Source organism: Hyla sarda, chromosome 9 (assembly GCF_029499605.1).
Source record: "Hyla sarda isolate aHylSar1 chromosome 9, aHylSar1.hap1, whole genome shotgun sequence".
NCBI lineage: Eukaryota > Metazoa > Chordata > Amphibia > Anura > Hylidae > Hyla > Hyla sarda.
Genome location: NC_079197.1, coordinates 67,778,303 through 67,803,150, shown reverse-complemented (window position 1 = coordinate 67,803,150; position 24,848 = coordinate 67,778,303). Strand labels below are relative to the sequence as shown.

The window sequence follows — 24,848 nt, the reverse complement described above, 5'->3', positions numbered from 1 at the left end:
TAACATATGATTTTTTTTTTGTCTCCCAGTGTGCCCATGCAAGTATGGAAACTCTTACACTTGCAAGATACATATGCGAGCTAACACTGCAAGACTATGACTTCGTTCAAGAAAGTGCTTCCAAGATGGCGGCAAGCTGCCTGCTTCTTGCACTAAAGATGAAAGATTTGGGTTCTTGGGTGAGTGTTTTTTTTGTAATAGAAATTATATTAAAGGAAACAATTGTGCCAACGCTTTAACTTTCTGACACTTTACTGGGCAACTAAAAGAAGTAATATAAAGGCAAAAATCTTTGCTGGAAAGGATACAGTTGTCATAAATAACAACTAAGAGATTGTAGGATAGTACCAGACAAACAGAGGGATTCCTTTATCTAGATGCATGGCTAAGATTTGAAAGGTGTGAGGGAAAAAGATGGCTTCATTCCTTTTATCATATAGCGTTATATGTTAGATGAAAGATGGGATTATCTAACTGTAACATTCTATATAGACTTATCATAACAAGCAGCATTACAGTACTACTACTACTACAGTGGTATATACCACTGGTATATATGGATGAAAAGGCATAGAACTGTATAAAACATATTAATTTAGCTAGTGCCATATGCTTTCAAATGATAAATACCAGCACCTTTTGTGATTTGAAACTGGAGCAGACAGTTCATGCTTTTACTCTACTTACACAGTACAGTAATCTTTGAATCAATCTGATTGGCTAATTCTTTCCCTATAAAATTTAACTTGGCTTATATTGTGTCTTTAAAATAGAGAGCGTTATGAGTGAAGCTATTTTGTGCTGTTGAATATATTAGTACTTTATAAATATTATACAGGCAATAGACCAGCCTCGTCCTTAAACTATGTTCAGATCACATTTGTGACATACATACACTTAGGAAAGGCCAAAAGTGTGTCCTTTTTAGCATGTTTCTGGCTGTTATCCATCAGTATACCACAAAACTATAGTGTGGTTTGGTTTTTACAGTGAAAACCCTTTACGTGGTTGATGCCACAGTATTTGTTAAAGGCATCTGTTGAAAAGGTACCCCTTTTTCTACAAACTTCTGATATGTCGCTTGTCTGAAGATTTGATTATTGGCAGGACCATGTTGTTATTGGCTGTAACAGGGTTTATTCATTCAACAGACCTTTCTGATTCCTATAGAGTACCATGCAACATGGGACATACAAATTTACCAGTCTAAGCCCCCTAGTTAGGGAAGGGATATTACTAGGCTTTTACACCATTAACATCATCTTTGAGGCACCATAAGGAACCAAAAGAAAAGTTGGTAACATTAAGTTGGTAACACATTCTATGTTTCTAAAGTTATAATATCCAGTATGAACTTGTTTAACCCCTTCCTGCAGTATGACTTATATAAACGTCAAGTTATGCTGATAGTTCGTGCATCATGATGTTTATATAAGTCATTCAGTTAACCCGGCGATGGGTGGCATCGCACGGGTTAACAGGCAGAAGTCCCGCTGTTACGAGGGCGAGACAACTTATGCAAGCTCCCCAGGACCATCTGTGGATGGTCCCGGTCAATGATCACTGTGATTGGTCCCTGTGGACCTATCACAGTGTCTCAGTTGACTGGGGGGGGGGGGGGGCACAGGCAGAGCTGGCACAGGCAGCAAGGATCGGCTGCAGGTAAGTGGAGGAGGCAGCGGCGGTGTCTGCATCAGGGGCAGCAGTGAAGATCGCTGTAAAGTGATCTTTACTGCTGCTATTAGGAGTTTCCGGGCCATGGTCCCGGTCAATGATCACTGTGATTGGTCCCTGTGGACCTATCACAGTGTCTCAGTTTACTGGGGGGGGGGCACAGGCAGAGCTGGCACAGGCAGCAAGGATCGGCTGCAGGTAAGTGGAGGAGGCAGCGGCGGTGTCTGCATCAGGGGCAGCAGTGAAGATCGCTGTAAAGTGATCTTTACTGCTGCTATTAGGAGTTTCCGGGCATGCTGAGAGTTGTAGTTTTGCAGCATCTGGAGGGCCATAGTTTGGAGACCACTGTGCAGTGGTCTACAATCTGTGCTATTCCAGATATTGCAAAACTACAACTCTCAGAATGCCCAGACATTCCAGAATGCTTGGAGTTGTAGTTCTGTAACATCTGGCCCTTCAGATGTTGCCAAACTACAACTCCCAGTATGCCTGGGCAGTCTGGGCATGCTTGGATTTGATGTTTTTCAACATCTGGAGGAGTACACAGTGGTCTCCAAACTGTTCTCCTCCAGTTGTTTCAAAACTACAACTCCCAGCATGCCCTTCGGCTGTCTGGGCATGCTTGGAGTTGTAGTTTTGCAACAACTGGAGGCACACGGGTTGGGAAACACTGAGTTAAGTAGCAATCTCTCTGTTTTGCAACCAGTGTGCCTCCAGCTGTTGCATAACTACAAGTCCCAGCATGCTCTTCTGCTGTCACTGCATGCTGGGAGTTGTAGTTTTGCAACAGCTGGAGGTTTGCCATACCATCCCCCCCCCCCCATGTGAACGTACAGGATGCATTTACACGGGCGGAGGTTTGCAGTGCGTTTCTCGCTGTAAGTTTGAGATGCAGCAAACTTTAAGATTCAATTAGCCCTGCTTCGGGCAAGCAGCGTTAAATGCCAGAAGAATTCACACAGGCCCGCTCACACTGTTACTGTACTTGCATCTCCCTGCAGCAGTCTATAACGAGACTTCCTTGTGGGGATGCGCGCGATTGGTGACGTCATCGCATACGCAGCTCAGGACGTCGGGACGCTGACGTTCCGTGCGGCGCCTGTGATTACGTCACCTATCGCGCGCATCCCCGCAAGGAAGTCTCGTTATAGACTGCTGCAGGGAGATGCAAGTACAGTAACAGTGTGAGCGGACATGTGTGAATTCAGTGTGAGTGAGTGAGAAAAACTTGCCTAATATGAGGGCCTGCCTGATCACCAGGGGCAAAACTATATTCTTAACGGTCCAGTAACAAAAGTGACCGCCGAGCCCCTGAGCCAGCCAGAGCACACATGGGGCCGGAGTACAGGTAGCAGGGGATCAGAGAAGAGGGGAGGTTTGGTAAATAATGTAGGAGAGGGGGGGTTGGGCTGAAATATAATGACACGAAGGAAGGGGGGGGGGGTATAATGACACGGGGCATCAGAAGGGAGGGGAATATAATGACACAGGGGGCATCAGGGGGGGGATATAATGACACAGGGGGCATCAGAGGGGGGGGGAATATAATGAAACGGGGCATCAGGGGGGGGATATAATGACACAGGGGGCATCGGGGGGGGGGAATATAATGAAACAGGGGGCATCAGAGGGGGGGATATAATGACACGGGGCATCAGAGGGGGGGGGGGAATATGACACTGGAGGCATCAGAGGGGGGAAATATAATGGCGCAGGGGGCATCAGAGTAGGGGTAACAATGGCGCAGGGGGCCCTACTTGATCCCTACCTGATAAAGGGACATACCTACCTGAAGGGGGACTACCTACTTAAAGGAATACTGTAATGCAAAATCACTTATCCCCATAAGCGGGGGTGTGACCGCTGGGACAACCCCCCCCCCCCCCCTCCCCCATCTCTTGTATCAGGCCCCAGCAGACGGCATGAAGGGAATGTTCCATCCCTGCATGACACGGCTGCTGAAATGCCCCCTCCATGTATCTATGGGATACATGGAGGGGGGGGGGGGGCATGCAGACAAGCCCCCATTCCTGCCCGGGCCCCTTACAAGAGATCAGGGGAGGGGTTTCCCAGCGGTCAGGATTAGTTATTTTTCACTGCAATATTCCATTAATGGGGCGGACTTACTTATCAGGGACCCTATACACCTAATGGGGTTACATACTGGTCTGTCTATCAAGTTTTTATTTAGAAAATACCTTATTTACATACTTATGTAAAGTAGAAATAGATAGTGGCAGTGGCACCTAACGGTATATTGAAAAAATGCAGCAATATCAATAATAGAGGTCCCACAGATAGCAAACTAAAGTGATAGTCCATACACATTCAAAATGTCCTGCGTGACAGTGGTGCCAGGACAGAACTAATGCAAACAAAATACTGCCAGTAACAAAGAAATGGGGGTCCGGCAACTCACAGTTAGACGCTAGCTGCTAATCGGTTTGAAGTCCGTCCATGGGGCAGGGGTAAGTGCGGGAAGCTCAGGAGGCGATTAACCGGTTGATTTTGTGCAAAAGCACTTCGTCCGGCCTCAGACGAAGTGCTTTTGCACGAAATCAACCGGTTAATCGCCTCCTGAGCTTTCCCGCACTTACCCCTGCCCCATGGACAGACTTCAAGCCGATTAGCAGCTAGCGTCTAACTGTGAGTTGCCGGACCCCCATTTCTTTGTTACTGGCCTTATTTACATACGATTTGGGTTACAATTATTTTGTACCAGGACAAGTGGATTGTTATGAGGGACATGTAGATTCTGCTCCGTTTTAGTCCCTTGGACAAGTGGTTTAAAAAAAAAAAAAAAAAAAAAAAAAAAAAATTCCACACTGGTGAGACATATTTAGATATAGATATATAATTTATTTGGAATGTCTATTTTCCTCACAAGCGGAGAGCTTCAAAGTTAGAGAAATGCTACATTTTCTAATTTTTCATGAAATTTTTGAATTTTTCACCAAGAAATAATGCAAGTATCGACGAAAATTTACCATTATGATAAAGTAGAATATGTCACGAAAAAACTATCTCTGAATCAAATTCAAGTAAAAGCATCCCAGAGTTATTAATGCTGAAAGTGACAGTGGTCAGATGTGCAAATAATGCTCTAGTCCTTAAGGCCAAAATGACCTCTGTCCATAAGGGGTTAGCTGTTATCTGAAAATGAATATTGTTAATGCATTTTTCTTGGTAATTGCATGTGTTAAACCTTCTATGACTTATTTTCCCTCTAGACGGCTACACTGCAGCATTACAGTGGGTATCAGGCAATGGATCTATTGCCTCTTGTAAAAAGACTGAACTTCCTGCTTATGTGTCAGACAAATGAAAAGCTGAAGGCAGTACGGAGCAAATACTCACACAGGTAAAATAAAATACTCAGAACCGTTTGAAATAATTACACTGCAGATTTGAGAATTTCACAGATTCTACCAATTGCAATGTAGGTTTTCAGGCTAGTTTCAATGTGAATGTCATGTGTACACACAACCTTATGATTTGACCATACAGGTATTCTCAAAAGTCGTACATTTACTTAAATGAGTTCTACAATGCAGCAGACTTGCATCCCCTTCTTCCATGTAGATTATGCAAACATACGCGCTTTTCATGATCTCTTTAGCACATTTGTGGTATGGATCACAGTAAATGGGCACTGTCAGATTCAAAAACTTTGTTATACGTAATACATCTTGGCAAAACATTAACCTTTCTAATATTCTTCATAAGAAATGTTATATTTCCTTTAGATTAGTATTTATTTAGATTTTGCAATTTAATAATATACAACACCGACATGGTGCAACAAAAAACAGTCTCCATAGGTCTCAGAAACCAATATCGCAACAAACACAGGGATTCAAGGTAGGATTAACCCCTTAACGACAATGGACGTAAATGTATGTCATGTTGCCGTGGTACTTAACGCACAATGACGTACATTTACGCGCCGCCATGACCACGAGTACCGGAACGGTGCCCGCGTCATGCGCTGCAGGTCCCGGCTGCTATCAACCCCTCAGATGCCATCATCAATACAGATCACGGCATCTGCGGCAGTACAGTACAGTACAGTGCTGCCGCGGGGATCCGATCATCCAGCATGGCAGCCGGAGGTCCCCTCACCTGTCTCCGGCTGTCTCCCGGGGTCTTCTGCTCTGGTCTGAGATCGAGCAGACCAGAGCAGAAGATCACCGATAATGCTGATCAGTGTGGTGTCCTATACATAGCACTGAACAGTATTAGCAATCAAATGATTGCTATAAATAGTCCCCTATGGGAACTATTAAAGTAGAAAAAAAAAATTTGAAAAATCCCCTCCCCCAATAAAGTAAAACGTCCGGTTTTCCCATTTTACCCCCCAAAAAAGCGTAAAAAATATTAATACACATATTTGGTATCACCGCGTGTGTAAAAGTCTGAACTATTAAAATATATTGTTAATTATCCCGAACGGTGAGCGGCGTAAACGTAAATTTTTTTTTTTTTTAAGTCCAAAATTGCATTTTTTTTTTTGTCCCATTTTATGCCAAAAAAATGTATAAAAAATGTATAAAAAGCAAAACCTAAGCAAAAGTGGTACTGATAAAAAAAAAAAACTACAGATCATGGCGCAAAAAATTAGCCCTCATACCGCCCCATATACGGAAAACTGAGAAAGTTATAGGTGGTCAAAATAGGGCAATTTCAAACATACTAATTTTGTTAAAATGGTTTGAGATATTTTTTTAAGTGTTAACCATGTTATATGCTTTTCTATAATTTATCATTTTAATCATATTGAACCACAGAATAAAGAAAACATGTAATTTTTACCGGAAAGTGTACAGCGTGAAAACAAAACCTTCCAAAATTTGCTAAATTGCTGTTTTCTTCTCAATTTTCCCACATAAATAAGATTTATTTGGTTGCGCCGTACATTTTATTGTAAAATAAGTGATAAGTGTAATTACAAAGTACAATTGGTGACGCAAAAAACAAGCCCTCATATGGGTCTGTGGATGGAAATGTAAGAGGCGAGGAGGAAAAAATGAAAATGCAAAAATAAAAATGGTCTGGTCCTTAAGGCCAAAATGGGCCCTGTCCTTAAGGGGTTAAACACATGCCGTCAGCTTATAAGGGCCTGTTCAGAGACCCTACTGGAGAAAGGCCCAACACAGACAGACAAAAACAGACCACGAACACATGCTCGCATCCCCGCAATCCCCCCTCCCACCCAGGAGCAGCAGCATACCATAGGAAACCTACTGGGACAATCTAGTGGGGGCGATCAGCTGATACATCCAGTAAAAGCCAGGGCGCCAGACCTTATCAAATTTCTTAGGGCACTTGCGACTCGCATACAGTGCCTGGTATAACAGGACATATTTATTAACCAGACTAAGCCACCTGGACAAGGAGGAGAGGAGGTATCCTTCCAGGTCATCACCACAATCTTTTGCACAAAAAAAGAAAACTGATCAGTAGGCACCAATGGGAGCTGGAAACACCCCCATTTATAACACCCAACAGGCATACCACAGGTAAGAGTATAAAAGGGAAGTCCAAGTTATCAGCCAAAAACCCCATCACTTCCCTCCAAAAGGAGGAAACAACCGGACAGTCCCAAACAGCATGCAGAAAAGTACCTACCTCCGAGGAGTAACAAAAACACAAATCAGAAGGGATAACACCTATATGCTTCAATTTAGCAGGGGTATAATACAGTCTAAGTACATATCTAGATTGAATCAACAGATCTCTACTACTAACTACAGTGGAGTAATAAGAACCCTCCACCTTCTTCCATTGCCACTCAGTCAAGTCCGGGATATCCACCACCCATTTATGATAAGCCTCTGAGAAAGTACTAGACCCAAACGACTGAAGGAGACCATAGGACTGAGTAAGAGGTTTAGAAAGGTCTGTGGTGCCCAGGAGAAGTTCCACCTCAGAAAATGCAGGAGTAAATGTCAAGGAGCCAAATTGCGCCTGGACCGCATGCCTAAGCTGAAGATACCTATAAAAGGCAGTTCCAGGGATGCCATAAAGTTCCTTCATGTCAAAAAAGGATAAGAAAACTTTATCCTCTCTAAACAGGTGGACCACAAATTTGACTCAATGAGTCCCCCAGAAGCCGACTTCCTGTTACCCATGTAGGTGTGAAAAATGCGCATTCCTCCACAAGGGTGCCCTAGGAGATACCAGGGGTTGTGGAAATTTACTCGACACCAAGGACCACACTAGCTATTGTCTTAAGGAGAAGGAGAAAAGAGGAATGAGTGTGTTACCTGTATAGTGAGTTGGTAACAGCTTCATAGGAGCCCATAAGTGCACAAGCCTAGGCAGTAGCACAATTCGATAGATCCAGGTCCATCCATCATGCTGCATAAACCAGTTGGGAAGCAAGAAAATAGTTATACATCAGGGGTGGCCAGACCACCATGCCTTTTAGGGGCCTGGAGGAGAGCCCTACCAAGGCTGGGAGACTTGCCCTGCCAATAGAAGGATCCCAGAGCACCACATAGCGTACTAAAATATTTCTTAGGAGGAATGAGAGGAGCTAAGTGGAACAGATAAAGAAACGTTGGAAGGTAAATCATATTCAATATATTAATCCTGCCTGCTAGGGACAAGGGGAGTGAGGACCAAGCATTCAACCGTTCAACAGTAGAGCTCAAAAGTGGATCCAAATTCAGGCAAATATACTCCGCAAGGGAAGCAGTAACCTCCACCCTAAGATATCTAAAGTGAGCAACCACCTGCAAACCTGCCAGGAGAGCTGAGGGAAGGGGAACCCCAGGAGAAAGCGTCATCAGGGAAGACTTAGCCCAGTTGACCCGTAAGCCTGAAATCCAGCCAAACCGGTCAAATAGGTAAATTAAAGGCAGAAGGGAAGCCTCCGCATCCGCCAAATATACAGAAGTATCGTCAGCCTATCGGGATACTTTTTTAACAAGAGAACCCCTGGGAATACCACAAATAGTGGGATCCGTACGTATGGCTGCCGCTGAAGGCTCTACCGCAAGCACAAATAGGACAGCGGACATCCCTGTCTTGTCCCACGACCTAGGGGAAAGGGTGTAGATACATCCAGATTAGTGCAAATGCGGCCTCTAGGGTTATCCTAAAACAGGCGGACCCAAGCACAAAAACGGGGACCAAACCCAAGGGCTCCAAGAGAGAGGACCATACCACAGAAGCAAAGGCCTTGTAGACATCTAAATTAACCACAACACCAGAAGGAAATCCTGTCCCCACCACCGCAATATTAACCCCTTCCCTCTTTGGCGATTTTTCATTTTTGCACTTATGATCTTTAGAAGGCGAGGAGGAAAAAAACTAAACCCTTTCAATTTTCCACCTAAAAATCCATATGAGGGCTTGTTCTTTGCGCCTAATATTATTTGTGGGGCAAAATTGAAAAAGAAAAGCCATTTTGTAATTTTTAGTGGCTTCCGTTTCTACACAGTTCAGTTTTCGTTAACAATTGCACCTAATATTTATTCTGTAGGTCCATACGGTCGCAAGGATACCCAATTTTGTATAGTTTTGATTTTATTTTACTACTAAAAAATGTATAACTACATGCACCAAACTTAATATGTTGAAAAATGTCCTATTCTGACCCCTATAACTTTTTTATTTTTCTATATACTGGGCTGTATGAGGGCTCATTTTTTGCGCCATGATCTGAAGTTTTTATCGGTACCATTTTTGTTTAGATCAGACTTTTTTATCACGTTTTATTCATCCTTTTTTTTTTATGGTATAAAAAGTGACCAAAATCACGCTATTTTGGACTTTTGGAATTTTTTTTACGTGTATGCCATTGACTTAACAATATATTTTTATAGTTCTGACATTTACCCACACAGCTATAACACACATGTATGTTTTTGTTTTTATTTACACTTTTTTTTTTTTTTTTAATGGGAAAAGGGGGGTGGGTGATTCAAACTTTTATTAGGGGAGGAATGATCTTTTATCAACTTTTTTTTTTTTTTTTTTGCAATGTTATAGCTCCCATAGGGGGCTATTACATTGCACACACTGAATACACAGATCATTGTTATGCAATAGCATAACACTGATCAATGTTATCGCCGCTTGACTGCTACTGCCTGGATCTCGGGCACGGAGCAGTCATTCAGTGATCGGACGTGCAGGAGGCATGTAGGGACCCTCCTTGCATCCTGCAAGCGGTTTGGGACGCCATGATTTCACCGCGGCGGTCCCGAACAGCACCGCGGAGCTAACCGGCATTATTTACTTTAGTTTTAGACATGGCAATCAAGTTTGATTGCTGCATCTAAAGGGTTAATGCCAGGCATCAGCCCGATTGGCGATATCCGGCATTAGCCGTGGGCCTGGTTGCTTGTAGCAACTGGGACCCACAGGGGTATGATGCGCGCTCACCTGCTGAGCGCGAGTCATACCTCGGGAGCCGCAAATAGACATTAATGAACGTCCATTTGCAGCAAGGGGTTAGGTTGTAGGAGCTTAACATTAACATCAGTGGCTCTACCTGGCATTGAACCAGTTTGGTTGGGATGAATGACAGAGGTAATGACACTGTGAAGGCGCGTAGCCAGTAGTAAAATTTTTATATCCACGTTAGAAAGGGAAATAAGTCTATAAGAATCAGTTAGCAATGGATCCTTACTAGGCACATAAACAGAGACAAGAACAAAAGAAAAAGAATCCAGAGAACAGTGCAATACCACGAACCTCAACTGGTCACAAGTCACCAGGGAAACAACAAACTGCAAACATTTAGTAATCAGCACAGAGACACAGCACATGGCATAGTTAGAGTAGGAGGCAGGATAACCCCGCAATATTCAGGCCCTTTTAAGGGCCACAACCTTTTGGCCTGTGAGATGAGTCTTCTGCAATCATATAATATGAAGAGACTGGTGTTTTACAAAGTCTAACCACAAGGCCCTTTTAAATTTGGAGTTAAGCCCCGCACGTTCCAGCTAACAACCTTGAGAGTCCCCATCATTACAAACCAATAAGTGCAAAAACAGGTAGGACCAAGGGAGATCCAGAGCAGGGAAGGAGAGAGTACCGGGACCTCACACATCACACTCAATCAACATAAAAACAGACAGGGCACAAACAAAAACAGATTTGAATAAGCATAAACAAAACATAAACTTCCATGTCTAGCACTAAGCGGATAAAATAAAAACTCAATGCCCTAACACAGTGCAGACCTAGACCCTAAATACAACTACTACGGGGCATTAGAAGAATGCCTAGCATACTAATCAACTAACTCCAGAACCCTACGGCCACCCCACCATTAACACTAAATTGACTGGTAACTAAGGAAGATGACCCCGAAAAAATCTCTAAGGAGAACACATGGGAAAACTATCTCCCTAATTACCAACTAAAGGGCAAAGGAGAAGAGAGCTGTCCTGGGTAGGACAGTCCAATTCAGTTCAGTCCAGAGCTCTGACAGGTGGGGCCCCATCAACATAGTGAAGAGCCTCAGTTGGGGAGGTGAAGAGTTTAGTGGAGGCCCCATCCACCACCCTCAGGTGAGCAGGATAGAGCATCGAGTAGCGGTAGTCCTTAGCACGTAGCTTCGACCGGACTTCGGTGAACTGAACTTGCTGCTTGCATAACTCCAAGAAGTCTGGATAAAAGGAAACTCTGCTTCCACCACAGATGACCTCCCCCTTCATTCGGATTGCATGGAAAACAGCATCCCTGTCCCTGAAGTGGAGAAGTTTCACCAGGAAAGGTCGCGGAGGAGCCCCAGGGGGAGGAGGATGAGCCGGTACTCTGTGGGCCCGTTCAACAGGTATCTGCTGGAAGAATCTCTTTCAGCCACGTTTCAAGGAACATCACAGGGTCATTCCCTTCCACATTTTCAGGGAGGCCTATGAAGTGGATATTATTGCGCCGTAAGTGATTCTCCATATCCTCCATATGGCTCAGGACTCCTGACGCTGAAGAGAAACAACTTGATCATGCAAAGGAGTACCCTCAACAGTATAGACCCTGCGCTCCACCTCCTCAGTGCGTTCACGTATCTTTTGAGTCTCATGCCGTAAGATGACAAACTCCTGCCATAGTTCATCCACTATAATCGCTTGACAGGAGGTAAAGGCAGCCAAAAGTTCAGAGAACCATTGAACGATTGTGGCAGCATCAAATGTCGGCCTCTCAGGGGACTGTTGTTGTGGAGGAGGAGACCCCTCAAACAATGACAGCAGAAGATCAGGAGAGTCACCCCTAGGATGGTCCAGATTTCAAGAGAACTTTAGCAGCAAGCGGGGTCTGAGCACCAGGGTCCCGACTGGACAGACCACAGGAGCGGGAGTACCAGTCATCAGAAGTCATCCGAGAGGCCTCAACATTCAGTTTGGATTTCTTTTTTCTATTGCTACCACGGGGGCCACCCATGGCTAAAAAGGTCACACAGAGAGCAGATAGAAAGTCACTAGGAACACAGTCCAAGGAACGCAGGTCACCCCAAGCAGGAAAACAGGCCCCAGCAAAGGGGTGTTGCACCACAGCAGCCCAAACAGTCCCTTTTATCACACAGGACTGCCTAAGTCTTTTGAGGGGTCCAGGCAGTCAACAAGGGACTCCACTTCACTTGCAGGAGGTAGCAGACGCCCCACAAGATCTCCGCTCCGTCCCTCACCAGTGAGCTCCCACCGGCCACGGGGGTTGCCACAGCTACCAAGGAGAATGCCCTGCCCATGAAGGCCTACAATGGTGCCGGACCAGAAACATCCAATGCAGGACTCCACTACACTACAGCCGGGAAGAGCCTCCTCAAACCGCGCAGCCAGGGACCGTACCGCCAGTCCGCTGCAGCCTGACACCAGCCTCCTCACCACCAGGACCTGAAGACTACCGTGCCGGGAGCTGCTCGCTCTGTACAGACACCGAAATTCGCCCAGGACACCACTGGAGGACTGCGCAGTACCAGGGACCCCAGTGATGCCAACACCAGCCAGGCAGGGCAAATATACAGGGTCATTCTAGTAGGGGAAGCGGGAGCCCTCACTCTATGCGGCTGCTCGCGCGGGCATCCAGGCCACACCCTCTTTTATTTCCTTTTTATAGAAATCATGGATTATAAAATCATGGCTTTGTCCAAGCTACAGCACAGGCATCGGCAAAGTCCAGTGATGTGAGGGTGGGCTAGCACTCCTCTGTGCTCTCTCCTGTCAGACAGGAGGAGTGCTAGACCACCCTCACTTATTTGACTTTGTCCATGCCTATGCTTCAGCTTAGACAAAACCATGATTTATATTCGTATGAAGTATATTAGAAAGGTTAATGTTTTGCCAAGATGTACAACATATAAAGTTTTTGAACCAGACAGTGGCCATTTAAATATATTATATCTGCAATTGTTTTCTTTACTTTAACACGAACACAATTCTAGTTCATTAAGCGACCTTTTTCTTTGTTACAGAGTATTCTTTGAAGTTGCAAAACTCCCACCCTTAGACGTGCTGAAGCTAGAAGAATCATTTTGGAGTTAATCGTTCCATTTGTCTGGATCAATATTATGCCAGATTTGTATATACAGTGTAAATATTTGTACGTTTTATTATATGGATACATAAATATCAAGTTGCTTAAGCCTTTCTATGTAGAGTCTGTTTATGAACATTTTGTAAAGGAGATTGTGACTCGAAAATACATTGATTAAATAATGCCTTGTGTGTGTGTGTGTGTATATGTGTGTATACTATGATTAGTAGTAGAGTTGAGCGAACTTTTAAAAAGTTTGGTTCACCGGACGTGCCAAACTTTTTGGAAATCGCAAGTTCAGTTCAGCTCGGTTTGACTCGAACCGGCAATGAAATAAGCCCCTTAACACGTTTATAACACTGCCTAACAGCTCGAAACCCCTGTCTAACACTGTTAGAAATGTATTCAAGTACATTTTAAGTGTTTTTAAGGCTCAGTTATGGTCACATAATCCATAATCCACAGTAATCCATGGTAATTTACGGCTAGCCAATTTTTTTGGCTTATTCACATAAAGCGGCATAAAGTATCCCTAGTTTTCGGTAGATGCCTGCCGGTGTTAATATGTACACGGAGGTAGGAGAAGGCACAGTGGCTTTTTCCAAGTGTTTTTAAAATGTATTATTTTTTTTTTTTTTTTTTTTTTTTTTTTTTTTTTTGTGGATGATGGGTTGTGTACGTGTAGGCCTGGCTGGATGTAGGGTAATGGTGGATTGGTGTTACTTGTAGTATCCAGCGTACATCAGGTGGTGGCTGACTGATTTTACTAGTATACAGCATGAGATGTCGGAATGGTGGTAGCAGGAAAGTGGTGGTCCTTAAATTAAATTTGAAAATGTTTCAATAAAATTAAAATTGACACTTAAAAATTACACTATATGGTTCCTTGACTGGTGATGCTGACATGCATGGGGTTGTGTGTGCATAGACCTGACTGAAACTACCAGAAGAACATGTCCTAGTGGCTTACTGGAGGAAGTTGTAGTAGTCTGCGTAAAGCAGCAGGTTGAGACACCTTTCAAATCAATTTGAATTTGCCCGGCCAAGTGGCCCAGGCCTGGCTGGAAGTAGCAGGTTTGCCAAAAAATCTGTTCTAATTCAGCCAGCAGCCCTGGCTGGCTGCAGGGCATTTGCAAAAGCAAACGCATTAAATCTTAATTTTGTCCCAGCCAGACTGCCCAGGCTTGGCTGGAGAGACCACAGCAATGGAGCAACTTTTTTTTTTTCTGGACATGTATTGCCCCTGGCCGTAGCTATTACTCTATATATCAACTGTTGCATACACTGTTCTGCACACAGACAAGTTCATGACCCATCCTCTCTGCCACAGGATTGTGCAAAGCGGGGACGGCTTTCTTTGCAAAATAATGTTGACTAGCTACACGCCTCCTGGGCAGGCCATGCCCCATTAGTTGCCTGAAGGCTGTGGAGACAACAAGATGGTATGGGAGGGCCTTTCCCACCTACAACTTGGCCAGGTATGAATTGAGGCGCACTAAAACAGGGTGACTGGGAGAATATTGTTGTCTGTAGGACATGGATTCCTCTATGGATAACTGACGGGATTGTGGAAAAGGAGGGCACGAAACTGATGAGGAAAATCTTGAAAATGTGCTGCCTGTGGAAGAGGCCTGGCTGTTAGCAAGTTTGGAGTGATCTAGAGAAGTAGTAGTAGCAGCAGCAGTGTTTTTCTTCACGTTGTGGGACGTATCGACTGTCCCACTCGGCTATGTGGTGATGCTCAATATGCCTACGTAGAGATGTAATTTCTGCACTCTACCCTGGCAACTGCTCACATTCTCTTCATCAGGTAAGGTATAAAAGAAGTCCCACACATCAAAATATCACAGACACTGCACCACCTGACTGTGCCCCTCCTCTGGATGTTTTTTTAATAGAACCTAAACATGCAGCAGCAGCATCAACATCACTTGAGCTCATCAGAACAGCAGCCCTATGCCTTTTACGTTTCACAGGTTTTCTTCCCCTACCTTGGCTACGTTTTTCTTTGCTGACAATGCCACTACCCTCCTGCTCTGAACAAGTTGGTTCATGCCTAGGTGGTTCCCACGTCCTGTCCAACACCACATCATTGTTAACCTCAAACTCCTCATCATACAAGCCACTCTTCTCTGCATGGACTTCTTGGGCTCCTTGCGCCTCTAACATAGCCACCGTGACATGTTACAGTATCCCCACTATGCCTACCACCAGTCCTGCTTGTGCTGGGCTCGTCCACTGATTCTACCTGATTCCAGACATTTTTTTTTTTGTTATTTTAATCCTTTTTGGGTAAATTTTCAGTGCTTTTAACACTTTTTGTGTGGCAGAGATGACTGCACGAGTACTTGAGGTGTTTGCGGAACAATATGTAATGCACCAGAACTGTAACTTTAACATGCTTTATGCGTGGCACAATGAGTACTGAAGGGGTTTGCAGGACAATATAAAAAAAAATGCACCAGAACTATATTTACACTACAGGCTAGATACAGAACACTGCAACTCAGTGGTTACTGTAGCTGGTTGAGTAACACTATTCAATTCAGGTATATGCAGGTATGAGCCTTGAAAAAGGCTTTGGGTTTGTGGTAGCAAAATATGAGCCCTTCAGAGGCTGTGATTAGAATGTCTCCTTATATGCTGTTTTAGTGTATAGGAGTCTTGCATGGATATTAAATCCTGTTCACACACAAGGTTTCTCTATCTCTAATCAGTATCTCTATCTTTCTACTCACTAACTGTCCCTAGTTCTTCTGTCTCTCTCCCTTTCACTCTCTGTCTGCATGCAGTGGGTGATGTCACTGCCCTCTTATCTGTGTAAAGATGCCCTCCCCCTTGCTGTGTCCTATTAGCCTTTGTGCTAATTGACACCATAAGCCGCAAATCTCATGATAGACCTGGGTTACCATGTGATATGCTGATGTCCCTGACGTACCTCACCGCCCTCTGCCTGCCCTACTCATTCTGCCTGCCAAAAAAATCATGCTTTAAAAATTTTTCGTGCTATTTACCGGTTTGCGCAAGCTGATACGGTAAAGGCTCGGGTGTTGGCCAAGTCGCAAAAATTATAGTGGTCCTTGAACATACGATGGTAATTTGTTCCAAATGAATCATCGTTAGTTGAAACCCTCGTATGTTGAGGGTTCCGTGCAATGAAAAGTATAGGAAGTTATACTCTCCTGTCTCTGCCGCTCCGGACAGTCACCGCTGCCCTGGATGTCGCCCTCCATCACTGTCGCCGCATCCCCGGGGTGTCTCCGTCTCTGCTGCCTGGGATCATCGCACTTCATTGCCGCCATCACGTCGATGTGCATGCCGCTCCTATTGGATGACGGGATGGCGTGCGTGGCGACGTGATGACTATGAAGGAGAGCGACGGCGATGCAGGGGATCCTGAAGAGAACGGTCCGGAGCGCCAGGGACAGGTGAATGACCATCACCGGGGCACCTTAAATGGCTATCTGGCGGTAGCTGAAGCAGTCTGCGCTGCCGGATAGCCGTTTATGTGATGGCCCCGACATACAAAAGCATGGTATGTTGATGCTGCCTTCAACATGCGATGGCCTCTTGAAATTATCGTATGTCGGGGGCCATCGTAGATCAGGGGGGGGGGCACTGTATAACGTTTGAGTCGAATCCGGGTTTGCCGGATTCAGCTCGCTCATCTCTAATTAGTAGGCTAGGCTGACATAAGTTGCAAGGTGGGGCCTCCATGGATAATACAGATGCTCAAAAGGATCGAGACTCTGGATATATCGATATCTTTGTATGCAATGTTTAGCTAGGGTCCACATGAACCCCTTAACCTGTTGGCGACAGAGGGGGTATGGATACGCCCTCACATCCCGGTACTTAAGGACGCATTTCCGATCACTGCCGCTCTCCGGGCGTGGATCGGACCAGGATGACTGCTGATATCTATTAGCAGGCATCCCGTGGCAATGCCTCATATCGGGGACTGGCGATTTGCGGCGATCCGGGTCACTGGTCACCTGATCGCCCGGAAGATAAGAATCATCGGTCACCCCCCTCCTATCCCCTGCCATTGGTCGATCAGGCTGAAGACTAATGGCAGGGGGGGGGGGGGTTAGAGTTCATTTCCCCCACTCTGCCCACCGTTTGAAGTCCGCGGGGGGGGGGAACATGGTCTGTGTAGTTGTCTCTAAACTGTGGTCCTCCAGATGTTGCAAAACTACAACTTTCAGCATGCCCAGACAGTCAGGGATTCTGGGCATGTAGTTCTGCAATATCTGGTCATTCCGATGTTGCAGTGCTACACCTCCCAGAATGCCTGGACAGTCTGGGCATGCTTGGAGTTGTAGTTTTGCAACATCTGGATGGCTACAGTTTGGAGACCACTATTTAGCAGTCTCCAAACTGTTCTTCCCCAGTTATTGCATAACTTCAACTCCTAGCATGCTTGGAGTTGTAGTTCTGCAACATCTGAAGTTCCAGATATTGCAGAACTACACGCCCAGCATCCCTGACTGTCTGGGCATACTGGGAATTGTAGTTTTGCAACAGCTGTAGGCACACTGGTTGGGAAACACTGAGCTAGTCTGTTTCCTAACTCAGTGATTCCAACCAGTGTGCCTCCAGCTGTTGCAAAACTACAACTCCCAGAATGCACTGACAGACCGTACATGCTGGGAGTTGTAGTTTTGCAACAGCTGGAGGCACACGGGTTGGAATCACTGAGCTAGAATCTGTTTTCTAACTCAGTGGTTCCCCACCAGTGTGCCTACAGCTGTTGTAAAACTACAACTCCCAGCATGTACGGTCTGTCAGTGCATTCTGGGAGTTGTAGTTTTGCCACAGCTGAAGGTTTGGGCCCCACCCCCCCATGTGAATGTACAGGGTTTACAGTGGGTTTCCTTCTACAAGTTTGAGCTACGTCAAATTCCGCCGCAGCTCAAACTCCCAGCGGAAAACTTACTGTGAACCCCCGCCTGTGTGAATGTACCCTAAAAACACTACGCTACACCACACTAACCAATAAGAAGTAAAACACTATATATACACCACCCCGTTACATGACCCCCCCCCCCCCCCCAAATAAAAATGAAAACGTCTCATAAGGCAGTGTTTCCTAAATGGAGCCTCCAGCTGTTGCAAAACCACAACTCCCAGTATTGCCGGACAGCCATAGACTATCCTGGCAGGCTGGGAGTCTTGCAACAGCTGGAGACACCCTGTTTGGGAAACACTGCTGTAGCCCCATCCTTGTTACCGGATCTGCCCCTATTGCAAATTCCTTGTTTAGGCCTCAAATATGCATGGCGCTCTCTCATTTCAGAGCCCTGTCGTATTTCAAGGCAACAGTTTAAGGCCACATATGGGGTATTTCCGTAAAGTTGGGGGCTACACCAGCATGTTAGTGTAAAAAAAAATTCTAATTTTTACATTAACTTGCTGGTGTTGCCCCATACTTTTCATTTTCACAAGAGGTAAAAGGAGAAAAAGATCACCAAAATTTCTAATGCAATTTCTTCTGAGTACGGAAATACCCCATATGTGGGTGTGAAATGCTCTGCGGACGAACTACATGGCTCAGGAATTGATGATTTGCACATGGGTGGCTGATCGTTACAGCGGTTCTGACATGAACGCAAAAAAAAAACACCCACATGTGACCCCATTTTGGAAACTACACGGAACGGAACGTAACAAGGGGTATAGTGAGCCTTAACAACCCACAGGTCTTTGACAAATGTTCGTTAAAGTTGGACATGAAAATTTTAAATTAGTTTTCTCTATCGGCTCCATTGGGGGACACAGACCATGGGTGTATGCTGCTGTCTCTTAGGAGGTGTGACACTATGGTAATAAAAAAAGGTCAGCTCCGCCCAGCAGGATACACCCGCTTTCAGGCTCTGAGCTAGTCAATTTAAGCTTAGTGTCTGAAGGAGGTGGACATGGTCTGGATGCTCCAGACCAGGTCTTCTGTTTTTTATTTTCCTATTATAGGGACGTGTTAGTTTTTTTATTCCCTTTCTTTTCCGTTTTCAGGTGGGGGCTCAGGGACTCCTGTTTCCCCATTGCGAGTAAGGGGGCACAGAAATTGCGTATATGCGCTGTTAACCCCCTCTCGCCAATGGTCAGCTCCTGGGTTGGTACCTCATGGGTCCGGGTCCCCCTCTTTTCTCTGCTCGCCTCGCTCGCGCATAGCAGCTAGGCGTGATGCAGGTATCTAAAGCTGACTGAAGACTTCTCTGAAGACTCCATTAGGTAAGTTCTTCTGACTGAGGTAAGTACTTCCCCCCTTTTTTCCCCCCCATAGGTAAGGACTCGCAACCTCTGGAGACCCCCTGTTTTGGCCCACCTTCAGTTTATGGGGGCTTGATGTACAGGGGCTGCACTTATGCTGGGGGAGCAGTGGCACCTGAGGGGGCATATTTTTTTTTTTTTTAGGCACCTTACTTATGGGGCATGTGGTATGGGACACTTTAATATATGTGTGTGTGTGTTTTGGTGCATTACTCTAGCGCCTTATATGCGGCTGTCTGCCGCGGCCCTGCTTTGGGCGCTCTCAGCTCCGGTTTACTTTCCTTATGCCTGCAGCGCCTTATACGCGGCTGACAGCCGCGGCGCTGCTACGAGCCGGGCGCTTCAGCGCTGGCTTAGTTTCACTTTCGCCGGCAACCTCTGCCGGCGTCCTGGCCGCCCGCCCTGTTCCCCCCGAGCGCATATACGGCTAGGCAGGTGCGCTCGGGACAAGGAGGGGGCGCCATGACAGTTCTTCGGCCGTCTGTAGCTCTGCCCACTGGGCTGGGAGCTCTCAGAGGTGCGAAGCAACGTCCAATCAGTGTTGTGGGCGTGATTTTCTATGTGTGTGGGTCGTTTACTGTGTGCCTTGCTTCAGGTACACCCCTCTCTCCCTATTGGCTGGCCTGTTCAGTCCCTCTGGCTGCATGGAGCGAGTTCTCCTCACTGCAGCTGACAGGGGACACAGGCCAGGGTGAGATAGTCCCTGTCTTCTCTTTTTACCACATTATGTCCATACCCAGGGCTGTTCCTCCCTCTAAACAGAAACCTGAGAATTCAGTGACTTACTATACCTGTAAGCACTGTAATACCAAGATGGCTGGCTCCGTTGAGCCCACTTGCTTTGCCTGCTTCAATGCTCCCCCTGGTGTCCCCCGATGCTCCTTTGGTCCCGGTGGGTTCAGCCGCTTCTCCAGCCTGGGTTTCTTCCCTTTTTTTTTTTTTTTTTATCAATTCTTAATTTATTTTTCATAAGGTAGAGGTACATACAGAAAAAAGACAATCAAAACGTTCTGATAACAACAACAGCAGCATCCCGCTTGATAACTGGGACAACCACCTACCTCCCACTACAGGAATTGGGGCCAAGGTGAGAGGCCCTCATTTTAAAGGCCAACATGAGCATAACTCCCAAGCAAACCAATCCCCTATTATCATCTGTCGGGGGAGCTATCTAATATCATTCCAGTAACACCAGAAGCAATGTAAGACATATAAAACATTGAACAAATAACATAAGACCGAGACAAACAACACAACATATACGACATGGAGAAGAAGAAGATGCTCAAGTAAGAGCCGAGAGGGAGGTATTAGTAAGAGAGAGAGGAGGTGCTAGCACAGAAAGCAAGAAAGGGAAGGGATATAGGTTATAGGGGGACGATTAGGTAAGAAATGGGAGGGGGGCGGTATGGTATAGGGAAAGAGAGGGTAAGTGTGAGAGAGGGTGAGCAAGAAGAGAAGAGGAACCAAGGTTAGTTGGAAACCAAGAATCGAAAATCAGAGATCAGGGGTGGGGTTCAAGCAAAATTGTGGCAAGAGAGTGTGAAGCCGAGTCTCACCAACAAGGCAAGGCAGCTCCCTGTGTGCAAGTGAGCTGCGTCAAGGGAGGGATCTGTACATCTGCCAAGGCCACCAAACCTTAATGAAGGTGTCATGTGAGTGATCGCTCCAGCATGTCAATTTCTCCATCCTGTGAATTTGAGCTACTTACGTAATCCACATTTGTATAGTAGGTGGATCAGCCTTTCGCCATTGTAATGGGATGAGAGCCTTGGCAGCCGCTAGCAAGTGGGCCAGTAGAGAGTGTCTGTGTAATGAAGTGTCAATCTGTGGAAGTCCCAGAAGGACCATGGTGGGGGTAAGGTCAATATGTCTGCCCAAGATTTTGTCCACTTTCGCCCCCAACCTCCTTCCAAAACGTACTGATATTCGGGCAGTTCCACCAAATGTGGGACGGTGAGCCTACCCCTGCGTCACATCACCAGCAAAGGTTGTCTGAGGAAAGACCCCGATGGTGTAAGAGTTCTGGTGTGCGATACCACCTGGTCAGCAACTTGTAGTGTCCTTCTTGTAGTTTGACGCATCTAGAGAAACCCATTGAGTTGGATAGGATCTTTTACAATCTGATTCTGTTAGAGAGACACCTAGCTCCTTCTCCCAGAAATTAACGAACAAGGGTGTAGAGAGTGCGCATTCATCAAGGAGACGTGCCCGGAATGTGGAAAGTCTAGCGTATCCCACCGTAGGGTTGGCTGCAAGAGCTAATTTTTCTAGCCACGTGAGGTCTTTACTAATGCCATACACCTTAAGCAATGAAGTGCACACCCTCCTGATCAAGTATGCCTGGAAAAAGTTAAGTGGCGGGAGAAAACAGTAGTTGGAGAGAGTCTGTAGTCGGTGGGTGTCCGTCTGTGAATATGTCCTTCAGTGTGGTGGATGACAGCAATGACCAAGAGGCGTCAGGCGAGAGAGTCAGAGGGGACAGGATGTAAGGGATAAGGGATCCCGATAATGCAGGGGATAGTTCTGGTTTTTGTCCCGTTTTATCTAATTTGAGCCTATTGTAGGCTTCTTTCATCAACAATGTGCCTTTGAGGATAGGACTAGTTATGTGTGCGACAGATGTTGGGGAAGGCAGCCAGAGGGCTCTTTCCCTGGGGATATTTGCTGCCCTCAACTGTGACTGTTCCAATGCGGTGCCCTGTAGCAGACTAGTGTTGGACAAGAGTTCAGCCCATCTCTGGAGGTGGGTGGTCTTGTACCATTGTCCCACATCAGGCATGCCCATTCCGCCATCCCTCCGCCTACGTAAGAGAAGTGCATGTGGGAGGCGGGGTTTCTTTCCAGACCACAAAATCCCGGAAAATAGGCGTTTCCACTGAAGGAGATGCTTAGTGGGCAGGGTGATGGGAACCATCCTAAGAGTGTACAGGACAGATGGCATAATGTATACCGATCCACGACAGGTAAGGGAATCGGTATGAATCTAGTTGCGATCTCACTTTCTGCAGTAGGGGGACATAGTTGAGGATGAATAGGTCCTGCTGGGAAGCCGGAAGGGAAATACCCAAATATTTGACTGAGCGTGTATGCCATTGATACGGTGAGGTAGCCTGCAGTGTGGATGCCCGGGACTTTTGCAAAGTTATGTTCAAGATCTCTGACTTAGAGTAGTTAACCTTAAAGTTAGAGAGAGCCCCATACTCCTCTATAATAGTCTGGATGCGCGGCAATGCCTCCTCAGGATTTGTAATCATAAGTAAAAAATCGTCTGCGAAAGCAGCCGCCAAATGCTCGTGTCCATCGACTTGCAAGCCTCTGATCAAGGGTTCCTGATGAAGGGCCTGGAGCAGAGTCTCCATCACTACAATGTACAGAGAAGGGGATTGGGGACACCCCTGTCTCGTCCCGTTCTTAATGAGGAACGAGGGAGATAGTGTGCCATTTACTCTGATTTGTGTGCTAGGTGTCGAGTATAGAGACATGATGGCTTTAATGAACACGGGTGGGAATCTCATTTTAAGTAGTTCTTGACATAGAAAAAAAATAGAAGCAAGGGTCCGGCTCCTGGGTGTGTATGTCCGATAAAACGTAACCTTTAATAGCGAATATTAAAACATGTAGGTTCGCCACTGGGTGGCAAGTGACATGTCACTTTAAAAAAAGGGGGTGAAATTGAATACCTGAGGGCATTTCTGTATAATCCTCCTCCGTTCTCCACAAAAATTATTGTAGAATTTGTAAATTTCTGTAAAGGAAAAGGTGATCTCTCTACCTTGGTAATAAGAGACTTTAAGGGGGTGATGGATGAAAATGCTGATAGATTTAGGGTAGGGAGACCTAACCCAAAAATGGGCCCAACCCCATTGGCGATTATTAGTCAGGAATTGGGATTAATAGATCTGTGGAGGGTACGTAACCCCGATGATAAAGTATTCTCCTGTCGGAACAAAAGCCGTCAGACATTCTCAAGAATAGACTTGGCTTTAGGAACGTCCACATTTAATCCAAAAATTGTTGAAATTAAATATCTGAACCGAAGTATATCCGACCATAACCCCCTTTTGGTGAAAATTAAAAGGGAAAGCAATAGAAGGGCAGAAATAAAAATAAAAGCACATTGGTTTAGTTTGTTAGGAAGCACTGGAGATCTTGAAGGGAGGTTAAAAAATATGATTGAAGTCAACTGGGGATGGGATTGTATGGGAGGCCATAAAAGGGTATCTAAGGGGCAAATTATTTGGAACCATTTGTAAATTGAGAAAGAAAAATCAGGAAGAAGAGAAAAGGCTGTTGAGTAGGGTAAAACAAGCAGAATAACTTTTTCTTAACTTGACAACAATAAAAAATAAAGAGCAGTGGGAAAGGTGTCACGAGGAAATAGGTTTAATATAGAGGTAAAAGTTAGGAATAAAATGGTTTTTTGCAGGGAAGCAAAGGTTTTGGGAGGGGGGGGGGAATGAACAAATAGCTCATATCTTTGATCAAAAACGAGAAAGATAGGAAAGGTATAACTGCGTTAAAAACTAAACAAGGAAATATTACTAATGATCCAAATATTATCCTCCTCTAGTATTGCTGAGCATTTTGAGAGAATATATTCCTCTGAAGTATCCTGCTCTGAGATGGAGGTTCGGTCAAATGTAGAGCAGATATATTTCCTGGCAATATAGGAAGATGATAGAATAGAACTTGATGCTCCACTAACTTTAAGTGAGCTAAATGGTGCTCTAGAATCAATTAGAGGGAACTCTTCTCCTGGAACGGATGGATTTCCATATGAAGTATACCGGAGATATAAGGAACATCTTATCCCCTGTCTTTTTAGAGTACTGACGGATGCATTGGACAATGGTACTCTCCTAAGATCAATGCTCCAAGCTAAAATAATACTTATCTTGAAACCTGACAAAAATCCTTGGGAAATTGAGTCTTATAGACCTATCTCACTTCTAAACACCCATTATAAAATATATGCTAGACTATTAGTAAATAGGGTTAAAGAAATAATTAATAAAGATCAGAATGGGTTTATCCCAGAACGTATGGGCAAATTTAATCTTAGGAGATTATACACAAATATGCAAATGATGCAAAAGAATGGACAAAAAGGGTCCCACTCCATCCTGTCCTTGGATGGGGCCAAGGCATTTCACAGGGTAGAGTGGGAATACTTGTAGGGGACAATGAGATCAATTGGCATAGGGGAGGAATTTATTAAAAAGGTGAGAATACTGTATAAGAATGCAGAAGCAAGTGTGGAGGTGAATGGAGACTCCTCAAGATGGTTTTTTCTATCTCGGGGGATCCAACAGGGTTGCCCATTGTCCCCTCTTTTGTTTGCCCTGTTTATTGAACCCCTAACAACCCAGATAAGAGATGACCCAAAGATAGAAGATTTTGGAGTAGAGGGTGAA

At 45.3% G+C, this 24,848-nt stretch overlaps 1 protein-coding gene across 3 annotated transcripts in view; it reads left to right on the top strand.

Annotated features, from left to right (window-relative positions):
* The window catches only part of CCNB3 (cyclin B3), a 64,874-nt gene extending 51,099 nt beyond the window's left edge, over positions 1–13,775 (top strand). For 2 of the 3 annotated variants that reach the window (XM_056539553.1, XM_056539555.1), the window contains exons 10-12: positions 30–179; positions 4,905–5,035; positions 13,100–13,775. In XM_056539553.1, the coding sequence (XP_056395528.1) occupies positions 30–179; positions 4,905–5,035; positions 13,100–13,169 (351 nt within the window). In that variant the 3' untranslated portion in view covers positions 13,170–13,775. The remainder of the gene's footprint in view (positions 1–29; positions 180–4,904; positions 5,036–13,099) is intronic. The other variant, XM_056539554.1, reaches the window with a different exon arrangement.
* Positions 13,776–24,848: the final 11,073 nt, after the last annotated feature.